The sequence below is a fragment of the Cydia fagiglandana genome, chromosome Z (assembly GCF_963556715.1).
Source record: "Cydia fagiglandana chromosome Z, ilCydFagi1.1, whole genome shotgun sequence".
Lineage (NCBI taxonomy): Eukaryota > Metazoa > Arthropoda > Insecta > Lepidoptera > Tortricidae > Cydia > Cydia fagiglandana.
In genome coordinates this window covers 25,067,023-25,091,473 of record NC_085959.1, presented here as the reverse complement: position 1 = coordinate 25,091,473, position 24,451 = coordinate 25,067,023, and the positions used below count along the sequence as shown (strand labels likewise).

General features: G+C 35.7%; 1 protein-coding gene across 1 annotated transcript in view; it reads right to left on the bottom strand.

Moving 5' to 3' along the window:
* The window catches only part of LOC134679408 (diacylglycerol kinase eta), a 113,346-nt gene that overhangs the window by 8,823 nt on the left and 80,072 nt on the right, over nucleotides 1-24,451 (bottom strand). The window contains exons 13-15 of the mRNA XM_063538303.1: nucleotides 18,907-19,014; nucleotides 18,488-18,639; nucleotides 16,807-18,291 (exon numbers count right to left, since the gene is read on the bottom strand). Of these exons, the coding sequence (XP_063394373.1) occupies nucleotides 16,807-18,291; nucleotides 18,488-18,639; nucleotides 18,907-19,014 (1,745 nt within the window). The remainder of the gene's footprint in view (nucleotides 1-16,806; nucleotides 18,292-18,487; nucleotides 18,640-18,906; nucleotides 19,015-24,451) is intronic.

Sequence of the window (24,451 nt, the reverse complement as noted above, 5' to 3'; positions counted from 1 at the left end):
ACTATTTTTTATTATACATAGTTTGTCAAAGGACTGTCTCATTTCAAACATAGACAGAGAGAATCATCATACTATCTTTGACTTACACTAGTACTAGCACCCAAAAGGATGAATATAGTTTTTTGTTTTTATTTACTGACAAATTGGTTTGACCAACTATACCTACTTCTGGTTCCTATTGTCATGTCCTGTCCTATTCAACGTCAATATCATAATATGTATATTATAAACCAACTGCTCAATATTACACGGTATACATCCTGAATATACAATAAGGTAAGTGGCCTCACTTACCTTATTGTATATTCCGTGTGGGCCGTATATGCCTATATACAGCCCACCTTAAATTAAAATGTTTTTTTTTTTTAATGAACAGGATATGAAGTATGAAAAACTCACTCAAATAGGTTTCTCATTTATTTAAGTTTCTTCATTATACCAAAATAGTTATAAAAATATTACGATACTCTTGGAAAATAAACCTTTTATAAAAGTCCTATTATCGGCCTTATTGAACACTAGCAGTGTATTACTTAATCCCGCAAAAAATAATCATTTTGACTGTAGGTAATAACAGATTTTATTGTTTTTAACTTAAGAGTTATACATATACAAATAACAATATTTGATACTTCATATCAGGAGGATTTATTTATAATAAGTGAAAATAATTATTTTGGGCCTTAATAGAGTCTGGCTACTGAAATTGTACTCAAATGTTTGGCGGGAAATTCAAAAAATCTTGGGCTGGTCACACTTTGTGTAGTAGGAATTATAGTTTTGATACTAGACAATATTTTTGATTTTCTATAGTTCGTTTTTTTTAGCATTAGAAAGAACTTCGCAGAAGTAAGCTTGTGGTTCCAAATCCGGTACTTTTAGCGGTAATAATTTGAAGTGAATTATATGTATTGACCGTGCTACATTAGATAATTCAATAATTATTAACAATTAAAGAGCCTGATAAAAACTGTACGCTTACTTCTGTGGAGTTCTTTCTAATGCTAAAAAAAACGAACTATATGCACAAGTAAGGTACTATGGAAATAAGTTAAATAAGCGTTTACGTGTACTCAAAGTCAGCTCACATAATTTCTACCACTATTTAAACTACAGTCAACCACAAACACATGTGTTTACGTTCCATATTTAGATATTATAGATATTTTTCAGAACGTTTAGTTTATCCGTTTCTGTATGCACTTGTCCTGTTTATGAGATTCAAGCATTAATGAAATCACGTACTTAATCAAAGTAATAGGCAAATGTTAGAACTAGTACTTAAAGTATCAAAATGTTTATAGAGCACCAACCTCCTAATTTGTTTACATTTGGTTAGGAGTTGTAAACATTGCAGTTTTTCGTTATACAACGCTACACGTCGACTTCGCACATTGTCGTAATTATTTACGAGTACGAGCTTAAATAATGGTTTGCGAACCTCACTCAGTATAGAAATTATTAATAAGTATTATTTAAAATAAACCCCTTATAAACCGCAAAAAATTTAAAGGAATGACATAAATTGACAACTGACTTTTAACTTTTTTTTAAATCATAGACAATCGGTGATACAACAACGAAATATCTGTCAACAATTTTTGGCTAGCCAGACTCTAACTAAAGATTTAAAAATTGTCTAGTTTACGCGAAAATAGTAGGTAACTAAACATAAATCTTTATTAGTTACAGTATTATCATCTTTTAACATCTGGGGGCACGGAAGTGCCCCCGCCAAGACGAGCAAAGCGCACGGGCACTATCTACCTTTTCTCGAAGCGCTTTGTCGTTTTTTGGAACCCTCATAACTTGGGGTTGGATTATACCAGATAAACAAAGTTCTCGGGCTTATTAAGCATATCAATTGCATAGCTCTTATACTTTAGATTTTATTCATATCTAAAAACTTTGATTTCGTCACTGACTCACTCACTTGATGATCATCAATACCGGGTACTTCCTGAAGTCCTCTAAGAAGCTGAAATTTGGTATGTAAGATAGTTTTAGTACACAAACAACAAATAAATTCAAAAACTTGAAATTTTTTATCCCTAAGAGGATGAAGAGGGGGTTTAATTTTATATGGGGAATCAATAATCGCTGAACCGATTTAGTTGAAATTTGGTATGTAGATAGGTATTGTTATGGGGAAGGATATAGAATAGATTTCAACCTCAAAGTTTACCCTTACGGGGTGAAGGCAGATTTCAACCCCAAAGTTTACCCTTACGGAGTGAAGGGTTTATATGGGGAATCAGTAAGAAGTACATTGTGTAACAGATGCCCCCAGATACTTATTTCAGGATTTTTAATAGTAAATCACCCCAACCCTTTAAATTAGGGGATGGAAGATTGTCATATGCAACTTACAAAAAGACGTGAAATCCCACCAAAAACATTTTGATGTAAAATGTTGCCCAAACGAAACCATAAGGCTCGCACTGTCAAAAAGTTATCAGATCTCTTGCCAAGCTTCTAACTCTACAAGCCCTCTAACTTTACTAGCTCTACACCAAAAGTATGTGGCTTGGCCGTTTCGTTTCTACAAGAACTATTGTATGTAAGTATAACACAAAAACCGCCCAAATGCGAGTCGGACTCCAAGGGGTCCAAGGGTTCCGTACATTACACAATTTTTAACAATATATTTTTTTTTAGAGAAAAGTGAGTAAAATGTCTTTGAAAAACCCGTAGGGATCGGAAAACTAGGTACTTAAGTCCGACTCGCGCTTGACTGCACATTTCTAATAGGTTTTCCTGTCATCTATAGGAAAAAAGCTAATATGTGTATTTTTTTCATAATTTTAGACCCAGTAGTTTCGGAGATAAGGGGGGGGGATGGTCATTTTTTGTATTTTCTTAAATAACTTCCAAACTATTTATTTTAAAATTATGAAAAAATATATCTAAGATTCTCACAATGCGCCCCTTCATTTGATATATAACAAGATATAATTTTTTTTCTTCTATTTATCATTCATCTCAAAAGTTACCCCTTTATTTGAATTTCTGTTATTTACTTTACATGTATGCCCTTGGGTTATAGACTTACATGTGTATACCAAATTTCAACTTATTGGTGCAGTAGTTTCGGAGCAAATAGGCTGTGACAGACGGACAGCCAGACACACGAGTGATCCTATAAGGGTTCAGTATTTTTCCTTTTGAGGTACGGAACCCTAAAAATAATGAATTAGATAAATTTTTCACCTTATGCCCATGTGGCGGTAGCGAAACAGCCAAGCCACATATTTTGACTAAGGTGTAGAGTTAGTGAAGTTAGGGCTTGTAGAGTTTGAAGCTTGGCTCGACAAGAATTTAGAGATCTGACAACTTTTTGATAGTGCGAGTAGTGGTTTCGTCTTGGCAACAATTTACATGAAAATGTGTTTGGTGGGATAATTTTTTACAGTATAAATATTTATTCGTAACAGTAAGTATTATCTTTTAACATAATTTTTACAGTACATCTGGTGCTACATTACGACACCGGTGCTATAATAAGCACATTAAAACACTCCCGTTGGCCGTGTTTTAAAATTCGTCACTCGTTGCAAAATATCTATTTTTCGCACTTCTATCGTAAATACCTACCTATGTATTAACAAAAAAAAGTCACTTGTAAATAGTACAAGGCAGTACCTTTAAAAAGTATAGGTGCCTCAATGTTATTAGACTTTTTGATTCTTTAAAACGTCTTTAGGTCAATAAAGCAAGTGAAACATTATTAGAGTTAGACCAAGAAAAGTCTGCAGCAATTTTGACAGCCCACGCAGTGCAAGTGTTATTTATAAGTCATAATTTCATAGAAGTTTCTTCAAATCGACCTTATTAATAAGAGATTAAAAATATTCAAAATTTACTTAAAATATTTTAATCTAATATTTCATCTCATACGTTCAATAAGGCCCGGGACTGGACCTTTTTACCTGCACTGACAGTGGGCCTTCTAAGCAACAAGTAGAAATTCAGAATAATTGGGAATAATAGGGAGCAACTGCTACTTTTGAATGCTGGGCCTTGTTACCCGCCGGGCCTCATATGCCTGCACCTCACCTACTTTATTTATTTGTTTTACAAGGGGAAAAGTTGTTTATTAACCGCTCGTGCATTTTTTTATTAAATAGGAGGCAAACGAGCAGGTGGATCACCTGGTGGTTAGCGATTACCGCCGGCCATGGACACCCGCAACACCAGAAGGGTTGCAAGCGCGTTGCCGACCTTTAAGATGGGGGTCTTTGAAGGTTTGAAGGTCGTATCGGACAGTTCATTCCACAGTTTGGCTGTGCGAGGCAGGAAATACATTCACAAATTCAAACATTCTAAAATTGAACCACGAGCGTAGCGAGTGGTTCGTAAAGTTGAACCTTGAGGGTAGTGAAGGTTTCAAGGGACGAAGGTTAAATAAAATTTTCACCACATCAGCTCGTAAAGGCCCTCTTGATTGTTCGAAACGGATAAGAAAAGTGGCATTTAATTTGATGCAAATTTTGAGTTGTTTCCGTAGGTAAATAGGATCAGTTGGTTGGTAATATTGACGTTAAAATGATAAATATTGAATAACGTTAGTTTGAAATTGATTTTATAATAAAGTAAATATTATCGGAGATGATCGCTCTTAAAAAATATATGTCGCTAGTCATTTATAACCTAAAAGCGCCAAATTACGCAAAATTATATTGAAATGACACCTGTGTATTGAATTTGAAGAATATTTTAACAAGGGTAGTTATCTGTATGACAATGCACCTAAAATAATTTTCAAATGTATCTATTATTTCATTTATTTCTATACTTAACACGATAACGAATTCTACGTATACGAAACCGCGGGCAATCCCTAGTACATATAGAAATAAATAAGGGAAGGTAAGTTTCCATTAGTGTACTGTGTAAAATAACTATTTACCATTGATAATAATTTTATAAACGCTTTGCGTATTATTAAGGGCACCGCGCTAACCGCTAGCCCGCGACCGTCGATCGCTGCCCCCTGCCACGGCGCACAGCGCGGCGCGCGAAAACGCCGTGCGTTTGAAATGTAGCTTAATATAAGCTCGGAATGCATACTTACGTATCAGTATTTAGTGTCGCCGTGATTTTATATTTCTAATCTTTTGTGTGAGAAGTAAGATCTTTATTATGACCGTGTAATACTAACTCTACAAACTTTAATTCAATATTGGCTATACTGCTTAACCAGAAATCAATATCTAGACAAGCACATTGTCTACATTTCTAACTTTTTACATGTATACTAAGTTGATAGATAATATCGTAATTTTGCAATATCAGCTACTCTAATTCTATATTTGCATAATAATTCGTGTTTTTACGTTCACCAGAAAGCAGCTGTTCCAGATTTCTAAAAACCGAATATTGTGAATAAATTAAAGTGTTATTGAATATGTTAAAGTTTTTTGTAACTTTAATTTTATATTTACATAGTTATTTAGCAAAAATTGAAATATTTAAATATGGCCGAACGCTCCACCTAAAATTTTCTAACTTTTTACATGAATGTTATTTAACATGCTTCCAATAACATATCAAAAAAGAAAAAACTTTAATGTTATCAAAACCCATTTTTGTTCCACCGCTGGTCTATTTTGTCAAAATCCAGTTCTGATGATGGAATCCATGAAATGGAAATTGCATGAAAAAGCTATACTTCCCTCTTAAGTCAGGTCAATTATTTATTACATTCATGTACAACATAAGAAACTACTTATTTTTAACCGACTTCCAAATCCCAAAGGAGGAGGTTATCAATTTGGTTGTATGTTTTTTATTTTTTTTATTTTTTTTATTTTTTATGTTTGTTACTCCATATCTCCATCATTACTGGACCGATTTTGAAAATTATTTTTTTGATTGTATGTATATGCATACAGATTGGTCCCGTTTTTGTCAAAATCCAGTTCTGATGATGGGATCCATGAGGAATCGACGGAACTCCTCAAATCTTAAAGGCATACATATGGTGATTTTTGTGTTTTTATCAACAAATCAAGCATATACATTCAAAAACGTGACATTTGATGAAGTGGAACTGCTGATGATGATCAGAACGGAACTCTTCAACGACGCATAGTTCACCTTTGCCGATTTGTCCTCTTCGTTATGTTTGTTAAGCAAGTTAAATTTTTAAGCCACAATTTTGTCAAGGTTGAGTTCTGATGATGGGATCCATGAGAAATCGAGGGAACTCCTCAAATTTTAAAGGCATGCGTATAGAGATTTTTGTATTTTCATCAGAAAATCAAGCATTTTCATTAAAAACTGTCGCATTTGATGAAGTGGAACTGCTGATGATGATCAGAACGGAACTCTTCAACGACGCATAGTTCACGTTTGGCGATTTGTCCTCTTCGTTATGTTTGTTAAGCAAGTTTAGTTTTTAAGCCACATTTCTGTCAAGCTCGAGTTCTGATGATGGGATCCATAAGGAATCGAGGGAACTCCTCAAATCTTAAAGGCATACGTATATAATTTTTTGTATTTTCATCAGAAAATCAAGCATTTTCATTAAAAACTGTTGCATTTGATGAAGTGGAACTGCTGATGATGATCAGAACAGAACTCTTCAACGACGCATAGTACATGTTTGGTGATTTCGAATTTCGATTTTGACTTGGACTGGGACCCGGACTCCGGATCCGGTTCGGACCCGGACTCAGATCCGGATTCGGACCCAGACTCGGACCCGGACTCGGATCCGGACTCGGACCCGGTCTCGGACCCGGACTCGGACCCGGACCCGGACTCGGATCCGGACTCGGATCCGGACTCGGACGCGGACTCGGACCCGGACTCATACCCGGATCCGGTTCGGACCCAGACCTGGACTCGGACTCGGACTCGGACTGGGACCCGGACTCATACCCGGATCCGGTTCGGACCTGGACTCGGACCCGGACTCGGACCCGGACCCGGACTTGGACCGGGACTCGGACCCGGACTCTGACTCAGAGACCCGGACCTTGACCCGGAAAACCACTATGATACCTAAACTAAATAAACCACTATGATTACCTACCATAAAATGTGGGTATGATGATGCCAAACCCCTCCCGCTCAAACTCCCGTACACCGCACCGCATGCGCCGTTAAGTGGGTTAGGTTAGGTTTGAACTGCGATCCTCACAGAACCGAACAAAAGTGGGTTAGGTTTGGTTAGAACTGCGAGTCTTACAGAAACGAAATGCTACTAGAAAAGTGGGTTTGATTAGGTTCGAACTGCGATCCTCACAGAACCGAACTGCTATCAGAGAAGTGGGTTAGGTTAGGCTAGAACTACGACCCTTACGGAAACGAAATGCTACTAGAAAGTACTGGTTTTACCTCCTTTTCTACATAGTGCACCATCTACCATAATCTTTCACCGGGCCCCACAGAAGTCGGTTTTTTTTTCTTAAAAATTATGAATGATATTCTCAAATGTACATCCTGATTTTATATACTTCATTTTAATATATAGTTTATTCTACTTTCGTTAGTATATTTTATGTAGTTAAAGATTATTACAGTAGCAGAACTTAGTAACAAACTAGGTATGTATAATTGACCCATCCTCCTTTCTATTGAAAAACTTTAGTTCAGAAATTGCTGGTCAGTGAGTTTGTTTAAAATTCGAAATTCAAATTTGTAGCGTTTATTGTTTAAAATTCGAATAGAAACTGTAAAGTTACCTTGCAGACCTTGCATCTAATATATTTGGTCATGAATGTCATGATATTTTGAGTTTTATTCACCAGTACTAGAGTTCACTTTTATTAGCGATTTCATCAAGATGTAGCTTTATTGAATTATATTTAAGTGATATAAAATTAGAATGTAACTGTGAGATTCTCTCCTCATATTTCAACCCGTACAAGATTAGAACCTTTTTCATGTAATGTCATTGAGTTTTTCTTTATTGATTTAAATGCCATCTAAATGAGTGGCCATCTAAACGTTACGGTCACGTGATCGTGTTACGCTGTCTCGAGTTTATTATTTTTTCCACCTCAAAAAGAGTCCAGTGAGGCGCCGCTAAAAAAGTTTTCACTTCAATAATTGTTGGCAGTATTAAAAGAGGACATTCATTTCCCTGGAGGCAGAGAGTCATTACGACTAATTTTGAAAAAAAAATGGATCTAAATTTAGAAAGTGTCGAAATCAGACACAAATCTTGATGAAACGGTTTGATATAATTGCTTGACGAGAAAAGTATTTAGATGAAATTGACAATGCTCGAAAAAATAACATTCCTATTGTGTATTTGCATGAGTCATAGGTACATTCATACATCGTTGAATCGCAAGTGCTGGCAAAGTGATGAGGAACCAGGTGTATCTAGACACGCGGCAGCGTGTCAAGCCAAGTTCAAGCAAAGGAACTGGCTAGCCAGCGCCGAGTGTAATATTACACGAACCACTTGGTGCCACTTTTGACCCTTCTATAACTCAAAACATCTTTGACGTAAACACATAAAACTACGTGTGTTTAATTATATCCATAAGGATATCTAGAAGCCCAAATTTCATGAAGCTAGCTCAAACGGTTATAAAGGTATGAAGGTCAAAAAGTCGTAAATTTTAAGACTGACTTATGACTTATAGTACCTAAACCTAACCTACTTCCAGATGACCTAGAAGGATGAAATTTGGAATCCAGCTTGGTTATTGTGTGTAACCGTAGGAAAAAATCTAAAAATAAAATAAAGTTAAAAAATAGGGGGGGTCCCCATACAAAAAAACCACTTTTTATTGGGACTGACATATAAGTACCTAAACCTAACCTACTTCCAGATGACCTAGAAGGATGAAATTTGGAATCCAGCTCGGTTATTGTGTGTAACCGTAGGAAAAAATCTAAAAATAAAATAAAGTTAAAAAATAGGGGGGGTCCCCATACAAAAAAACCACTTTTTATTGGGACTGACATATAAGTACCTAAACCTAACCTACTTCCAGATGACCTAGAAGGATGAAATTTGGAATCCAGCTCGGTTATTGTGTGTAACCGTAGGAAAAAATCTAAAAATAAAATAAAGTTTAAAAATAGGGGGGGTCCCCATACAAAAAAACCATTTTTTATTGGGACTGATATAAGTACCTAAACCTAACCTACTTCCAGATGACCTAGAAGGATGAAATTTGGAATCCAGCTCGGTTATTGTGTGTAAGCGTAGGAAAAAATCTAAAAATAAAAAAAAGTTAAAAAATAGGGGGGGTCCCCATACAAAAAAATATTTTTTTATTGTAGCGTTGGAACCGTTACAAGCAGATATTTGAAACTACCCCAATATATGTATTATTATATTTGCTATATTAAAATAAAGTTTAGTCAAAAAATAAGTGGTGTCCCCATACAAAAAACTTTTAATACGCTCTAAACAACCGGCCAACGGTGTGTCGTCGGCGGCGCGCGATACCACATAATTATACAAAGAACAGAAGTAAAAACCATACAGCGGAAACACAAGAAAAAACATTAAATCTCAATACCTGCCTAGTTTTCTTTACAAAAAGTATTGATATCCCACCAAAAACATAAATGTAAAAAAGGAGAGCCAAGTTCAATAAAAAAATTATGCTTGGCTGTGGGGCTCGCCGCAAAAAGAATGGAGATCTAAATGAGTGCCACTGCCAAGTTCTATGCAAAATCCAAATATGTATTTATAGGAACAAAATAACATTATAAACAAGTATTAAACTCTATTTCTTTGCTTTATTGGATACCTATAACAATTGCTGTTATTTAAAAAAATGTGAGATCTTAAAGTAGGTTAGATTTGGCTTGGCCAGGTTTTATCAGAATTACAATATATATAAAATGATTGATATAATGAAAACTGGCCAAGTCAAATCTAACCTACTTTAAGATCTCACATTTTTTTAAATAACAGCAATTGTTATAGGTATCCAATAAAGCAAAGAAATAGAGTTTAATACTTGTTTATAATGTTATTTTGTTCCTATAAATACATATTTGGATTTTGCATAGAACTTGGCAGTGGCACTCATTTAGATCTCCATTCTTTTTGCGGCGAGCCCCACAGCCAAGCATAATTTTTTTATTGAACTTGGCTCTCCTTTTTTACATTTATGTTTTTGGTGGGTCTAATCTAGACACGCGGCAGCGTGTCAAGCCAAGTTCAAGCAAAGGAACTGGCTAGCCAGCGCCGAGTGTAATATTACACGAACCACTTGGTGCCACTTTTGACCCTTCTATAACTCAAAACATCTTTGACGTAAACACATAAAACTACGTGTGTTTAATTATATCCATAAGGATATCTAGAAGCCCAAATTTCATGAAGCTAGCTCAAACGGTTATAAAGGTATGAAGGTCAAAAAGTCGTAAATTTTAAGACTGACTTATGACTTATAGTACCTAAACCTAACCTACTTCCAGATGACCTAGAAGGATGAAATTTGGAATCCAGCTTGGTTATTGTGTGTAACCGTAGGAAAAAATCTAAAAATAAAATAAAGTTAAAAAATAGGGGGGGTCCCCATACAAAAAAACCACTTTTTATTGGGACTGACATATAAGTACCTAAACCTAACCTACTTCCAGATGACCTAGAAGGATGAAATTTGGAATCCAGCTCGGTTATTGTGTGTAACCGTAGGAAAAAATCTAAAAATAAAATAAAGTTAAAAAATAGGGGGGGTCCCCATACAAAAAAACCACTTTTTATTGGGACTGACATATAAGTACCTAAACCTAACCTACTTCCAGATGACCTAGAAGGATGAAATTTGGAATCCAGCTCGGTTATTGTGTGTAACCGTAGGAAAAAATCTAAAAATAAAATAAAGTTTAAAAATAGGGGGGGGTCCCCATACAAAAAAAACCATTTTTTATTGGGACTGATATAAGTACCTAAACCTAACCTACTTCCAGATGACCTAGAAGGATGAAATTTGGAATCCAGCTCGGTTATTGTGTGTAAGCGTAGGAAAAAATCTAAAAATAAAAAAAAGTTAAAAAATAGGGGGGGTCCCCATACAAAAAAATATTTTTTTATTGTAGCGTTGGAACCGTTACAAGCAGATATTTGAAACTACCCCAATATATGTATTATTATATTTGCTATATTAAAATAAAGTTTAGTCAAAAAATAAGTGGTGTCCCCATACAAAAAACTTTTAATACGCTCTAAACAACCGGCCAACGGTGTGTCGTCGGCGGCGCGCGATACCACATAATTATACAAAGAACAGAAGTAAAAACCATACAGCGGAAACACAAGAAAAAACATTAAATCTCAATACCTGCCTAGTTTTCTTTACAAAAAGTATTGATATCCCACCAAAAACATAAATGTAAAAAAGGAGAGCCAAGTTCAATAAAAAAATTATGCTTGGCTGTGGGGCTCGCCGCAAAAAGAATGGAGATCTAAATGAGTGCCACTGCCAAGTTCTATGCAAAATCCAAATATGTATTTATAGGAACAAAATAACATTATAAACAAGTATTAAACTCTATTTCTTTGCTTTATTGGATACCTATAACAATTGCTGTTATTTAAAAAAATGTGAGATCTTAAAGTAGGTTAGATTTGGCTTGGCCAGGTTTTATCAGAATTACAATATATATAAAATGATTGATATAATGAAAACTGGCCAAGTCAAATCTAACCTACTTTAAGATCTCACATTTTTTTAAATAACAGCAATTGTTATAGGTATCCAATAAAGCAAAGAAATAGAGTTTAATACTTGTTTATAATGTTATTTTGTTCCTATAAATACATATTTGGATTTTGCATAGAACTTGGCAGTGGCACTCATTTAGATCTCCATTCTTTTTGCGGCGAGCCCCACAGCCAAGCATAATTTTTTTATTGAACTTGGCTCTCCTTTTTTACATTTATGTTTTTGGTGGGATTATCTACACTAGGTGTATCTAGTAATCTGTATCTACAGGAAAAAAGTACATAATGGTACACGCAGGTGAAGCTACTGGATTTGTACCAAATGCTTTGCTTTTATATAACGACAAAGAAAAAAAAAGTGACTATCATGATTCAGTGAATAAGGATAATTTTAAAAATTGGTCACTGATAAGATAAGATAAGCTTCTTCCGAACCTGAATGAAAATTCCTGTGTAGTTAATATTGACAACGCAAAATACTATTCTTACCACATCAACAAAGCACCAAATACTTCTTGGAATAAGGCGCGGTTACAAAAATGGCTTGAAGACAACAATATTATTTATCCATCCAAGGCCACCGACGCAGCCTTAATGAAATGACTATTGCTAAAATAGATACACCAGAGCCAAAATGTAAAATCGATAAAATTTTAAAAGATTATGGCCACACAGTACTCCGGCTACCGTCATATCATTGCGATTTTAACCCTATTGAAATGGTATGGGGTATAGTTAAAGGCAAAGAGACATCAAAAAATGTTGCACATGGGGGCGAAAATTTTTTGAAACTAATGCAAAACAGTTCTGAGGTAACTATCTATTTACGTTAAATCAGGACAAATGATCATGCTCAGTTACATATTATGTTATAGAAGTAACGTTTTTATTTTCAGGAAGTAACTGCCGATTCTGGGCGAAACTGTTGCGATTATGTGATCAAAATAGAAAATTACTATAGGAAATCTGATCAGACAATTGATATCCACGTGGAAAAATTCGTGATTGAAGTTGGGGCAAGTGACACCTCTGACTCCGAAAGTGATTCCAGTAAGTCACTTTCAGAGTCTGAATTTGAAGCTACTTGCCCTATGGAGCCGGAATATTTGGATTCTGATTTCGATTTTGGCGAATAAAAGTACCTATGTCATAATAACGAGTTGTCAATCCACATAGTTCAGACTATACTGAATTGTTACCATATAAATGAGAATAATAGCGCCCGCTTGACAATGATCATATATATTTCTTGGTCAGCCTTTACATGTCAACGTCAGCTTCAATTGTCCAAAACGTAGAAATAATAATCATAGAATTAGTCAAAAATATTCAATTTCTGTAGTCACAGTCAGATAGTAATATGTTTACTTTTGGATTGCTGGCTGCAGATAGGCAGGTATTGTACCTGACTGCGGCCAGGTTTTCATTTCATATTTGATTCTCGCACCAGCATCAATTTTCGTCAATTGATGATAAATTGATAGGCCGGGCCGGTGGAACACCCTTCACGATTGAATTCAGAACGCTACCTAATTTTTTTGCGGGAAGATCTGGACAACCTTCTCGAAGTTACGAAGCTTCTCGTTTAATGTGGTACCAACATGACGGAGCTCAACCCCCAGGCCTCCACTATGGACTCATTGTTCGGGATTATCTAAACCGAGAGTTTCCAGGCCGTTGGATTGGACGAGGGTCTCAAACAATAGGTACAGGTGGCCTCTGAGATCGCCAGATCTAACCCCCCTAGATTTTTAACTATGGGGCACTTTGAAGGATATGGTGTATTCAAAACCAATTTCAACTCGAGGGTAGAATTGATCCTTAAAATCACAGAAGCCGCTCAGAACTTGGAAGACTGGCCTGCTCAGTTAAATCAACATCAACAAATACGTACTAGGCTAAATTTATGCATCGAAAAAGAAGGATCCCATTTTGAATTTTGTTTACGTTGAAACATATGAGTAGATAGCAACGGAGTTGATAGCAGTCGCCGTGGCCGAATCGACCGTGGAGGAGTTAGTTAGTAGAGAGGTGTTTAAGTTTTTATTTTATTTTAATGCTTTTATAAGAAAGTCATTATGTTACTTTTCAAGTTTGAATATCATTAATTTTATTTTATGATTTATACTTTTAATTAAAGTCTATTAAGACATACCCTACTTACAAAATTATCAGCCATTTTTACCCGACTACGGCAACGCAAAAGGAGAGTTATGATTTTGACCGGTATGTATGTGGGTATTCTTATTTAATAAATTTCATCCAATCTGTTACTCTTGTTTTTTCTAACGAATTGTTCCAGAATTCAAATCCCAGGTTCCATTTCTGGAGCCTAGTTACAAATTACAACTTACAACCGGAAGTCGTAAGAAGTTTAAATTGTAACCTGTAATAACAAGAATAACATGACCAACAAATGCTTGTAAGTACAGTCAGCAGCAGATATACCTGAGCGGGCAAGGTGTCCAAGAAAACATATACACTTCAATCGTCACAAAAATAAGGACATCTAAGTTGTCATTTTAGCGTAGGCTTTCAGTTCGTCACATATATCTTAACTTCTGAGTTTTTCTTTAACACATACACCCTTATTTAATCACAATGACAATAACGGTTAGTAATTCAGTGGTAACTAAGCACTCAAATTCAAGCTGCTGTCATTAATACCTACACGCACTGCCAATCATGTACGTCAGCAGTCAGGGTGCCACCAGTTGCTAAGCAGTTGTTATTTCAATGGTAACTAAGCATCAACATTTTATCTGTTTAACTTTAAAAAAAATACTGTAGCAGCTACGAATTGACACCTTTCTTAAAGAAGTATTTTATCGTCAAGTGTCAAACTTAGACAATAAATAAGTATTAGGTTCTATGAGAAATGAGAATGATCGGTTTTTAATTTTAACTGTCATAGGCGGCCGTTTTTCCAAACCGTAGAGCATATATTATATGTTAATATATTTATTTAGCCCGCTTATTGTACTAAAATATACTATATACTACTATAATACGATGCTCCGAATCGATCAAAGAACGAAGGAGGAAATAATAGAATTGAAACTTAACACGTTCACTGTCCCAATCTGACATGTAAACCTTTGGCTTTGTAATAGAGGCTAGCCGTGGCCCCACGTGAGGAGCACGGGCAGTATAAAGGTGTTAAGCATATCCAACTATGACTCCTCTGTTTATTTTGTTGGTTCCAACCATGATCCGGAAGAACGGTGCCTCCTCTTCTATAGATGTATGTGTATGCGATAAAACCATCACTGCCATGCATATATCTACGTAATATGCTAACTGTTGACCATAGGAATTTACATCAAATGGCATTACGCAAAGGAGTAATCTTAAGGAACGCCCACTGCGGGTTCAAACCTACAACGTCCTGTTAGAAAGTCGCATATACGCTACATGTGACATATCTTCAAAAACATATAATATAAAACCACAAGATTAATATAAAACCACAAATCAATAATAGAAATGAAACCCAAAAAAAAAGCTGTAATCTCTAGGTGCGTCCGACTGAGATTTGAACCCGCGGTCTCTGCTTTGAAAAGCAAACGCCTTAGTAACAAGACCACAACGTGCCTTGACAATTGGCTCTAAATTCGGCTTCAGTTAGCTTTCGCTATGTGTCACTCATTCGTTTTGATGATTCTATTATATAAAAGAAATAGTTTGCAGTAAGCTGACTGACAGGCCCCTGTCAATGGTTGAAGGGCAAAACGTGAGATAGATGTATGTGATCACAAGACTGTACTGCTTACGATGATTGTCAAAACGCTTTACCAGAAATTAGCATAGCTATTATTCATTCAATATACGACCATACATGTATGCTTTAAACGTCTATTTTTCCATATTGTTCAGATATATTTGACACGTTGACCGCTTAGATACCAGTGGTTTTTTGACAGCTAAGGTATCAATGATTTGTTGTAAGTGTAGAAATTAATGAATAGCGACTGTTAAGATATTTGTGACATGTTGAGCGCTCACAAGTAAATGCTACCATGACAGTCAACAACTTTTTGACAGTTTAACCGTTTACCTCTCTTTGAGCACCTGGAGTGTATAGCGACTTCTGCTGCTGACTGTACGAATGAATAAACTACTTGATGAATCCTGTAATCCTTCTCACTTCAATATTGATATAAGAAAGGTGAAAGGAATATCCGAACTTTTTGGTTTACCGACACTACTAATCGAAAGAGGTTGTACAATAACGTTAACGCTGCGAAAATATGCCTAGTGTGAATAAGTAAACAGTTCCAATTGCACTTTTACGTAAATCCTGCTTTGAAAAATTAATGCCTAACAAGGAAATTTTATTATAACATAGACTTGATTCTTCTAATGGAAAGAAATAACCATAACAATCGTAGTAATTAGTTCCGATTGCACTTTTACGTAAATCCTGATTTAAAACAATTTGTCCGACAACGAAATTTCTCTATGGCATCGACTTGCCTCTTCCAATGGAAAGAGCTAACAATAAGAAACGTTGCAAGCTTATCCTAAGGTGTTGTTTTACTGGTGAAGGAAAAATAATTTATTTATTAAGTTTGAAAACATAAAAAATTGCTTCTAGACCTCAGGAATTCATACGCTGTTAAAATTATCCGGTTTCCTCGTGTACACCGGTATAACTTTTGCATTTTTATATGTGCTAATGCTAATACATTTTTCTAGATGTCTTATTGAAGTCGACCAAACTATGCCGCTTATATATGCTTATATATATATGCCTCAATTGCCTCATACGGCAAATCGTCGCGCATTTAATTATATTGCATGTAACACATAATGAACTAATAGATAGCGTCAATTATTCGTCTAAGGCTCACGGTCCTGTTTATATCTCTTATTATCAATTGGAACAGAGTTGCATTCCTAATGCAGCGTTTGTTTTCTAAAACAAAATAAATTCAAGCATATTTTAAGTGTCAGTTTTTCATATCTAAAATTTTAATTACTTATACAAAAGCAACATAAACGTATTAAAAGAAGATTGATTCAATTTGAAGTCTCAGATCGTGTTTATATACTTACTTGATAGAAATAAATCGTTTTGAAGTTTCATAAAGAGTAGGTAGTTGATTTGACTGGTTATACTGACCTATCAAACACAACAAGAACTAGGTACTTACTTGTCTGGTTCGCCAGGTTTGAATAGACTCCCACAGGATATTCGTCTAGTTGCCGCTGGAGAACAACTCAAAAACTTTCCATATTCCGGATCTGAACCCAGTAACTTCGGGTTATCTGACTGCCTTCTTTCTCTATTTAAATCTAAGCTAGGTTCTGGCGAATTCACGCTGAGGGTATCGTTGCCTTGCTCAAATATATCACTTAAAACAGACGCCATTCGGCTTGCGCACGCTTTCAGACTCTTTTTATCCTCACTGTGGGATGGAGAAGGAGGTTCGACGACAACACTTACTTTAGGAAATGTTGAAATATTATCTACGCCAGTATCTGGGATATTTTTTGTGTCTAAATCGTCAAATAAGATAGACCCTGAAATATTATTTTGAGATTGTTCGTCAGTTTTAGATGATTCGTCCAATTGTTTCAGTACCTCTGCTGTTTTAGGTATTAATAGTTTCATACTTCCGTTATCACTCCGGCACACTTTTCTAATACTTTTCTTCTTATGATGCCTTTTAAAAGATTTTCGGGCGATATCATTCCCTTCTTCAAAATGCGCTAAGCTGCAGTATTTTTTTTGTTCGTCCGGTTTACCAGCGTTTTCAATGTAAAATACTTTGTTTTCAAAGCCAAATTTATCGATATCGTTTTCTTTAGAAAAATTAGCTTTTGCATTAAATTTTAATTTTTTCTCCTTATGTTTTTCCAAACTTGGATTTCGACTGTCCATAGCTAAATCAGATACTGTGTCGGAAGTAAACAATGTTGTGTCATCTGTATACGTTTCATTTTCACCATTTTTTCCCAACATGGCTAGTAGAACATCTTGTCCTAGCATAGAGCTTATGTCATCCACGATCGACTCACCATGTAGTGTTTCAGAGTTAACATATGTCGTATCAGAAACTTCAGGTGAGTCAATATGTCCAATTTCACCTAAACCTCCAATTTCATTGAGATCACTGGGTTTCGTTTCCATGATTTCAGAAATTAGACTATAATCATCACTCATATTTGAGCCCTCTGAACTTGTGTCATCGTCGTCGTCATCATCGTCGTCATATAATTCCAAATCTACACTAGAAGGCCTTCTGTCTGGAGTACATTCTCCGCTCCCTGCCATCACGCACTGTATTAACTCTTGAAAGTGAACATCGTCAGTATACGGTTTGTCTATATCTATAATAGTCAATTGGTCCGATTCATAAGTTTCTCCCTGTAATATCGAATCTCTCTTATCGCTAAGATCTGAGACAACCAAGTTTGGTATCATCAAGTTACTACTAATACTGGATTCCTGATCAGCGTCTGGTTCCGATTTATGCAAATTTTTGCATGAGCTCGTATTACATGTCAGTAGGTTTGAGACTGATAGACGAGCTTGACTTATCGTAATACTATTATTTTGCTCTACCTTGTTATCTACATCCAAATTGAACATTGGAGTTATAAGTTTGACAATATCCTCGTCTACGTCCGGAATGCTGCAAATAATAAACACGTTGCCATGAGCACATCTATAAATAATAAATCACCCAAAATTTAATATAATACGTTAAAACATTGTAAAAACCCGTCAATTAGAGACTTGCCCCACAAAATCATTCATGAGGCTGAAGTAAAAGTATGATTTAACGCATTATTTGTTAGTTACCTTCTTAATATTATACGTGAACTCACTTATCAGGATGTAAAGAAGCGGCCGAGACAGCAGAAGTGGCCGAGGATCGGCGGCTGTCGGCGAAGGCTCGTGGGACAGGTAATGTCGATGCCTCCACTTCGGCGCTCTCGCCGCCTGCGTCGCTGCCGCAAGCTTCGCATAATGCTACACCCTATATTTTTATTAAGATGCCTATTATTATTATCATTTGTAGAGGAATGATGCGAATGAATAGAATAACTATTCACGAATGAAAAAAAAACGTAACATAGGTACTTCTATACACTTATTTATTATAAGCACATAATGTGCTAATTTAGAATACAGGACAGATTGTTAAAATAGGTCAGAGATTTTATCAATATATTTGTGGTGCCTCTTCGGTTAGTGGTGACTCCAATTCGCTATGTAAGATGGTTTTTACGATGCACAGACGTACCTGGGGGTAGAGCTGCGACAGCGTGTGCATTAAGGAACGAAGGGCGCGCCGCACGCTGTCGGCGCGGCCCGCAAGCGCGCAACCCCGCACCTCCCAGTTGAGCTGCTCCTGCGTACCATTTGATCAGTGACGTAGCGTGAACCAATCTAGCCGTGGGCGAAAACCACATCTGCGAGGCCCTTGTCAATGTATTTTCCCTTTGCGATTAAAAGGTTCGCTTTGCGAGGCCGTGGGCGAAGCCCCCGTTCGCCCACGCCAAGCTACGCCACTGCATTTGATGACCTTGTTATCGTCACAGTCAGTAGCCTACCTACCGAACCTACCACCTACCTACGTACCGAAAACAAAACAGACTTATATTGAAATTATTAGGTTGAAACCTTAGTATGGGATATTTATGAAAAGTCACAATCGCTAGCCTTTCCAACCCTTACGTGGCAACATAGGTATGTAAATAAATTTACAGTAGGGTAATTCCAGTATAGTTATACTCTAATATGACTAGCCGTCTTAGAACTTTTTGTTTATTATCTGAATTACACAACGTATTTCTTTCCAGATCATTTTGTTAACTCATCAAAGGAAAAAGTATATAATTTTAACTAACCAAGATTCCTACAATCTCTAAATCTTCCAAATGAACGTGTAAGTGCTTCAGATTTGTTAAAATGCCGAGTTATAGTATTATTCTCCTAACATAATTATGTGAACAATATTTACCAAAAATTAAAATCTTGACTGTGTTTTATAGTCAAGTCGACTATCAACCGCTATAGTCTTTCTGAGTTTTTCATAAGTGAGGTTTTTCCTTTTAAGCCTGAAATGTAGTAGTAGTAGTAATCACTTTATTGTAAACAACACAGGTTTACAAAAATAAATTACAGTAATGGAAGTACAAAGGCGAACTTATCCCTATAAGTAAATAAATAAATGAATGTATATTTTTTTTTACTTTTTTTCCAGAAAAGTATGGTACATTTTAAATCTATATTAAGTTCGTCAAACTTACGTTTAATGGCGACATGATGCACTCATTTCCAACATAATCATAGTACTTATCTTTTATCATAAATATCATAATAAGTCACTTTTCCTTGCAAATTTATATTTATTGGTTAGGAGTGGGTTATCGAGCTTTTCCTTGCAAATTTATATTTATTGGTTAGGAGTGGGTTATCGAGTTTTATTAGATAGAAGAGAAAAAACCTTAATATGACAGAAAAAATATTTAGTCATGACCTGACATAATAATAGATCTTTCTATTTTACAATCATACGTTAGTTACATATTAAGTAATCGAAATATTCTCTGCCGCTTTCTCAAAACAAAAATACCTCTTATAAAACAACTCTCAGTTTCTTCATGATATTTGGCATCAAAGCTGAACAATTTTAGGCCAAAAAATCTGGGTTTATGGCCATAACTTGTGTTAATTCGTTTAAAATTAAACCTAAACCCTAGACACGTTTTTAGAGACGTCAAAGATGAACCCAAATATGTATATTTCGTAGGTATATATAAGATATTACACAGTATCAAATCGAGATACGAAAAAAGTGTTTTTTAGACAATGTTAGACAAAAATGTAGAGATGCTTTTTTTTGTTCCAGAAAAAAATTACGTTTTTTACAAGCAGCGATTACGTTAAAAGTTTCAATTAAAAAGGTTTAAAAATGCTGGTCGTTTGTAAGATGTCGTCTGCCCAAGAAAAGCTGCATGAATAGTACATTGTAGGAGAGGACGGAAAACCGCCAAAAGATGGACGAGTGAGTTCGAGGGCCGACACGTTAGTGGAGGCCCTCGAATAATACGAGTCCATCTTTAGCGTTTCCGGCCGAGGCATTACATAGTGCTTTTCACGACTACTGCGAGGAAATAAGAAAACATTTGCATAACTATAAGTACTAGCCCGCGATTTCTCTGGTAGCAAATTACTAGCCACTGCCTGTACTGTCTCTTGAATTTCAGTAGGCGTCAGCGTAAGAATATCATTTTCTTCACTAGAATAACTCATTTTTATAGCGAGCGCGTTTCTTATATTTTTTAGTCAAACACAATTTACACTATCCAATTCAGTAAGTATTTTCAGATCCCGCCTTTTTTACTTTTTTTACCACTTTTAAGAGGCGTTTTTCTGTTATTTGCTTCAAACCGACTCTAAAATTAGAAGCGTTTTTGCTAAAAAAAAACACAAACAGCTATAAAAGTCAAAAACGCCTTAAGCGTGAACTGACTGGATAATTGTTAAAAAAAATGAAGTGAATGGTTTTGACATTTCTTTTTTTTTAAACAAGAAATTGGTTCTATAAATAACCTAATTTTATTTTTGAAGGAAAAAGTTGCGCAATAAAAGACCTTTTATTGTTTTTTATGTTTTAAATTATACTCATTGCTGTAGCGAACTGTCACCAATGACAGATGATGATAACAATGAAACATTGTAGTAGTGGTGGTAGTTCAGGTGCTACAGCTATTGCCTACTTTCCAGCTTGGCTTTAGACCATCTATTGCCACATTTCCGAACAGTGGCGTGAAAAATATAATATTGTACATATACGTCGAATATGGAGGCAATTCTACGAAAAAAGTAGCGTTGGAGCTGAATACATCTATAAGAACGGTTCAAAGGGTGATTAGACTATTCAGGAAAACTGGTGGAATTCGGCGACGGCCTGGAAGTGGTCGTAAGAGCTTGTAGATAGAGAAATTGAGAAAAAAGTCATAGGCTGCTTTGAAAAGGAAGCCAACCCTCTCTGTAAGAGATTTGGCTAAAGAGTTTAAAACATCTAAATCTACAGTGCAACGAGTGAAGAAAAATAATCACATAAAGACTTTTAAACAAACTAAAGTTCCAAATAGAAATGCCAAGCAGCAAACAGAAGCAAAAACCAGATCACGAAAACTATATTCAAAACTAACCACAAAAAATTACTGTATCGTTATGGACGACGAAACATACTCCAAATTGGACTTTAAGTCACTACCTGGCACCTGGGCATCATTTTTTATTCTGGGACCGACAGAAAAAATGTCGATGATGAGTACAAGGTTATTGTGGCAAACGCAGTACCCCATATTTTGCTAAGGGCACTGTTAATGGCGACATATGCCTAAACAAGTGTCTGAAAAAACGACTGTTACCGTTTATAAAACGGCATAAATAATTAAGAAGCCTGTTCTGTTTTGGCCTGATTTGGCCACGTGCCACTAGGTACACTAAGAAAGCTATAGAGTGGTATGAGCCCAACAACATCGAATTTCTGGAAAAAGACCATAATCCTCCAATTGCCTAAGTTGCGGCCGATTGAAAAAAATTGGGCTAACATGAAACAAAACCTCTTAAAATACAATATGTGTCTGACCATGGGGCCTTAATTCCAGGGCTTGATTTTACTCGCTAAACTGACCTACTTTTACTATGGGACCAACCCTAAAATCGGGGAATTTTTTTTGGCTTTTCCATAGAAAACGTCGACATCTGATCCGCTAAAATGTATGAAAAAGTAAAAACTTTTTTCGGGATTTCGAGGTTGGTGCCATAATAAAAGTAGCTCAGTTTAGCGAGTAGAATCGGGCCCTGGATTTAAAGCCCCATGGTCTGTAACACCCTGTATAAGTAATATAACTAATGCAACGTCAGTTGATAACTTCAAGCGAAAGTGGAACGAAGCTTCGAAACTAATCGCAGATTCACATGTACAAGTCTGGATGGCAGGGGTGAAGCGTAAACTAAGAAGTTTCTGGATGAATAAACTTTGTAATTTTTTTTTTATAATTTTGGATATTTAACCCATGATTAAATGCATGATTTTTTTTTGCCCGAAATTTATATATGTATCACAAAATTGTATGCCGATTCTAGGCAAAATAGTAAAAAAAAATATAACTTCGATTTTTACTGCGAAATCAGTGTTAGAAGTTGAATTGGCTAAATCATATTTATGTAATTTCAGTAATATATAAATGATTTTTTTTACTACCATTAGATAGGTACACTATTTGATATATACCTATGATAAAGTATTTAAATATAAAATAATTACCCCGAAAAAACCGTTAAAAATCACAAAAATTATCAACGTGTCGATTTTTCCAACTTTGCCGACTTTTCGTCTTAAAACGAATGTAATTTTTATAAATTAAAAATATTGCGTAAATTTAACCCTTAAATCATCACCCTATTACTTGACGTTTTGTATAAAGGTGGGTTCAAGAACGTAAGCCTTTTTATTTTAAAACTGTGAGCTGTCTAATGGTTTGTAGACATTTGGCAACACTATTATGCATTTAAGGGTTAATGTCTTTTTAATAACATTACGTACAAAAATTAGGTAGTTTCTTTTAATATGCCATATTTTGAGGCAAATTAATAAACGTAATTTTTTTCTGGGACAAGCTTTTGAGGCCGCTTTTTGCAGCCGTTTATGTGACTACGAGAATAAACAGTTGGATTAAAATGTGAAATGCATATTATTGTAAAATTATCCTAATTTGCATTTCTGTAAATTTAATCTTGTAAAAAAAAAATATTATAATGAAACACATCGAACACTAATACCGCCGACCTAAGTCGATAACAGAATTTTACAGACGCCATTCTGAAAAACGTGGACTGACTTTGTACGTACTTCGTACCTGACCAGACCGAAATGTGATCAAACGGTACGTAGACAAACGTCAAGCGGGATTCAAGCTACTTCCTGGTCTAAAACCGACTTTTAATACGCCCAGGTTGCAAAAAAAAGTATTAAAGAAGGCGAGACAAAATCGTAGCAAATCTAACCGCGACGCCTTACGAGAACTTGGCTTGACCCTGTCTACATATCGACGAGTAAAGAAAGCAGCTGGGATTCGAAGCAGGAAGAAAAGACGCAGCCCCACATACAATCAAGGGCAGATCGACCGGTGTATTAAGGGTGCAGAAAAAACTTTACAAGGACAGCATTCCCAGCGGTCGAAATTTCTTCTTTGTTTTAGATGATGAAATTTAGGTACCGCTGGAGCCGACGCAAGTAGCGGGCTATAAATACTACATATCGGACGATGAACTAGATACACTAATAGAAGACACTTTTCTCTCGACTGGGAATAAGTCAGCGAACAGCATCCCAGCGATGAAGCGAATCTGGCAGCAACAGGACATCGCAATTAAATCTAGAAAATTATTTTTTAGTTGATTCCATTCCAAGATAAACTGCTAAACAAGGTCACGTTGGGTTGTAATTTTTGAACATATTTACTGTAAATAATAGTAAAACTGAATATGTAATTCAATTTTTGTCACTTTATTTTAGTTACGTAGAAATTTACATATTTACAAACTGCCTCTATGTCTGGACTGGACCATCATTTACCTAGGCATAGGGGCACACCTAGGTATTGATTTCTTTCAAAATCCGGTAGAATAAAATGGAGATAAAAGATTGAAGAACCGATAGTCGTTTGTTATATAATTCTATCTGTAGTGCAAAAGTAGGAGATACGATTCAAAACTTGCCACTGAACTTGAACACTTGAACGTCTACGGAAGTACACTGAAGGTAC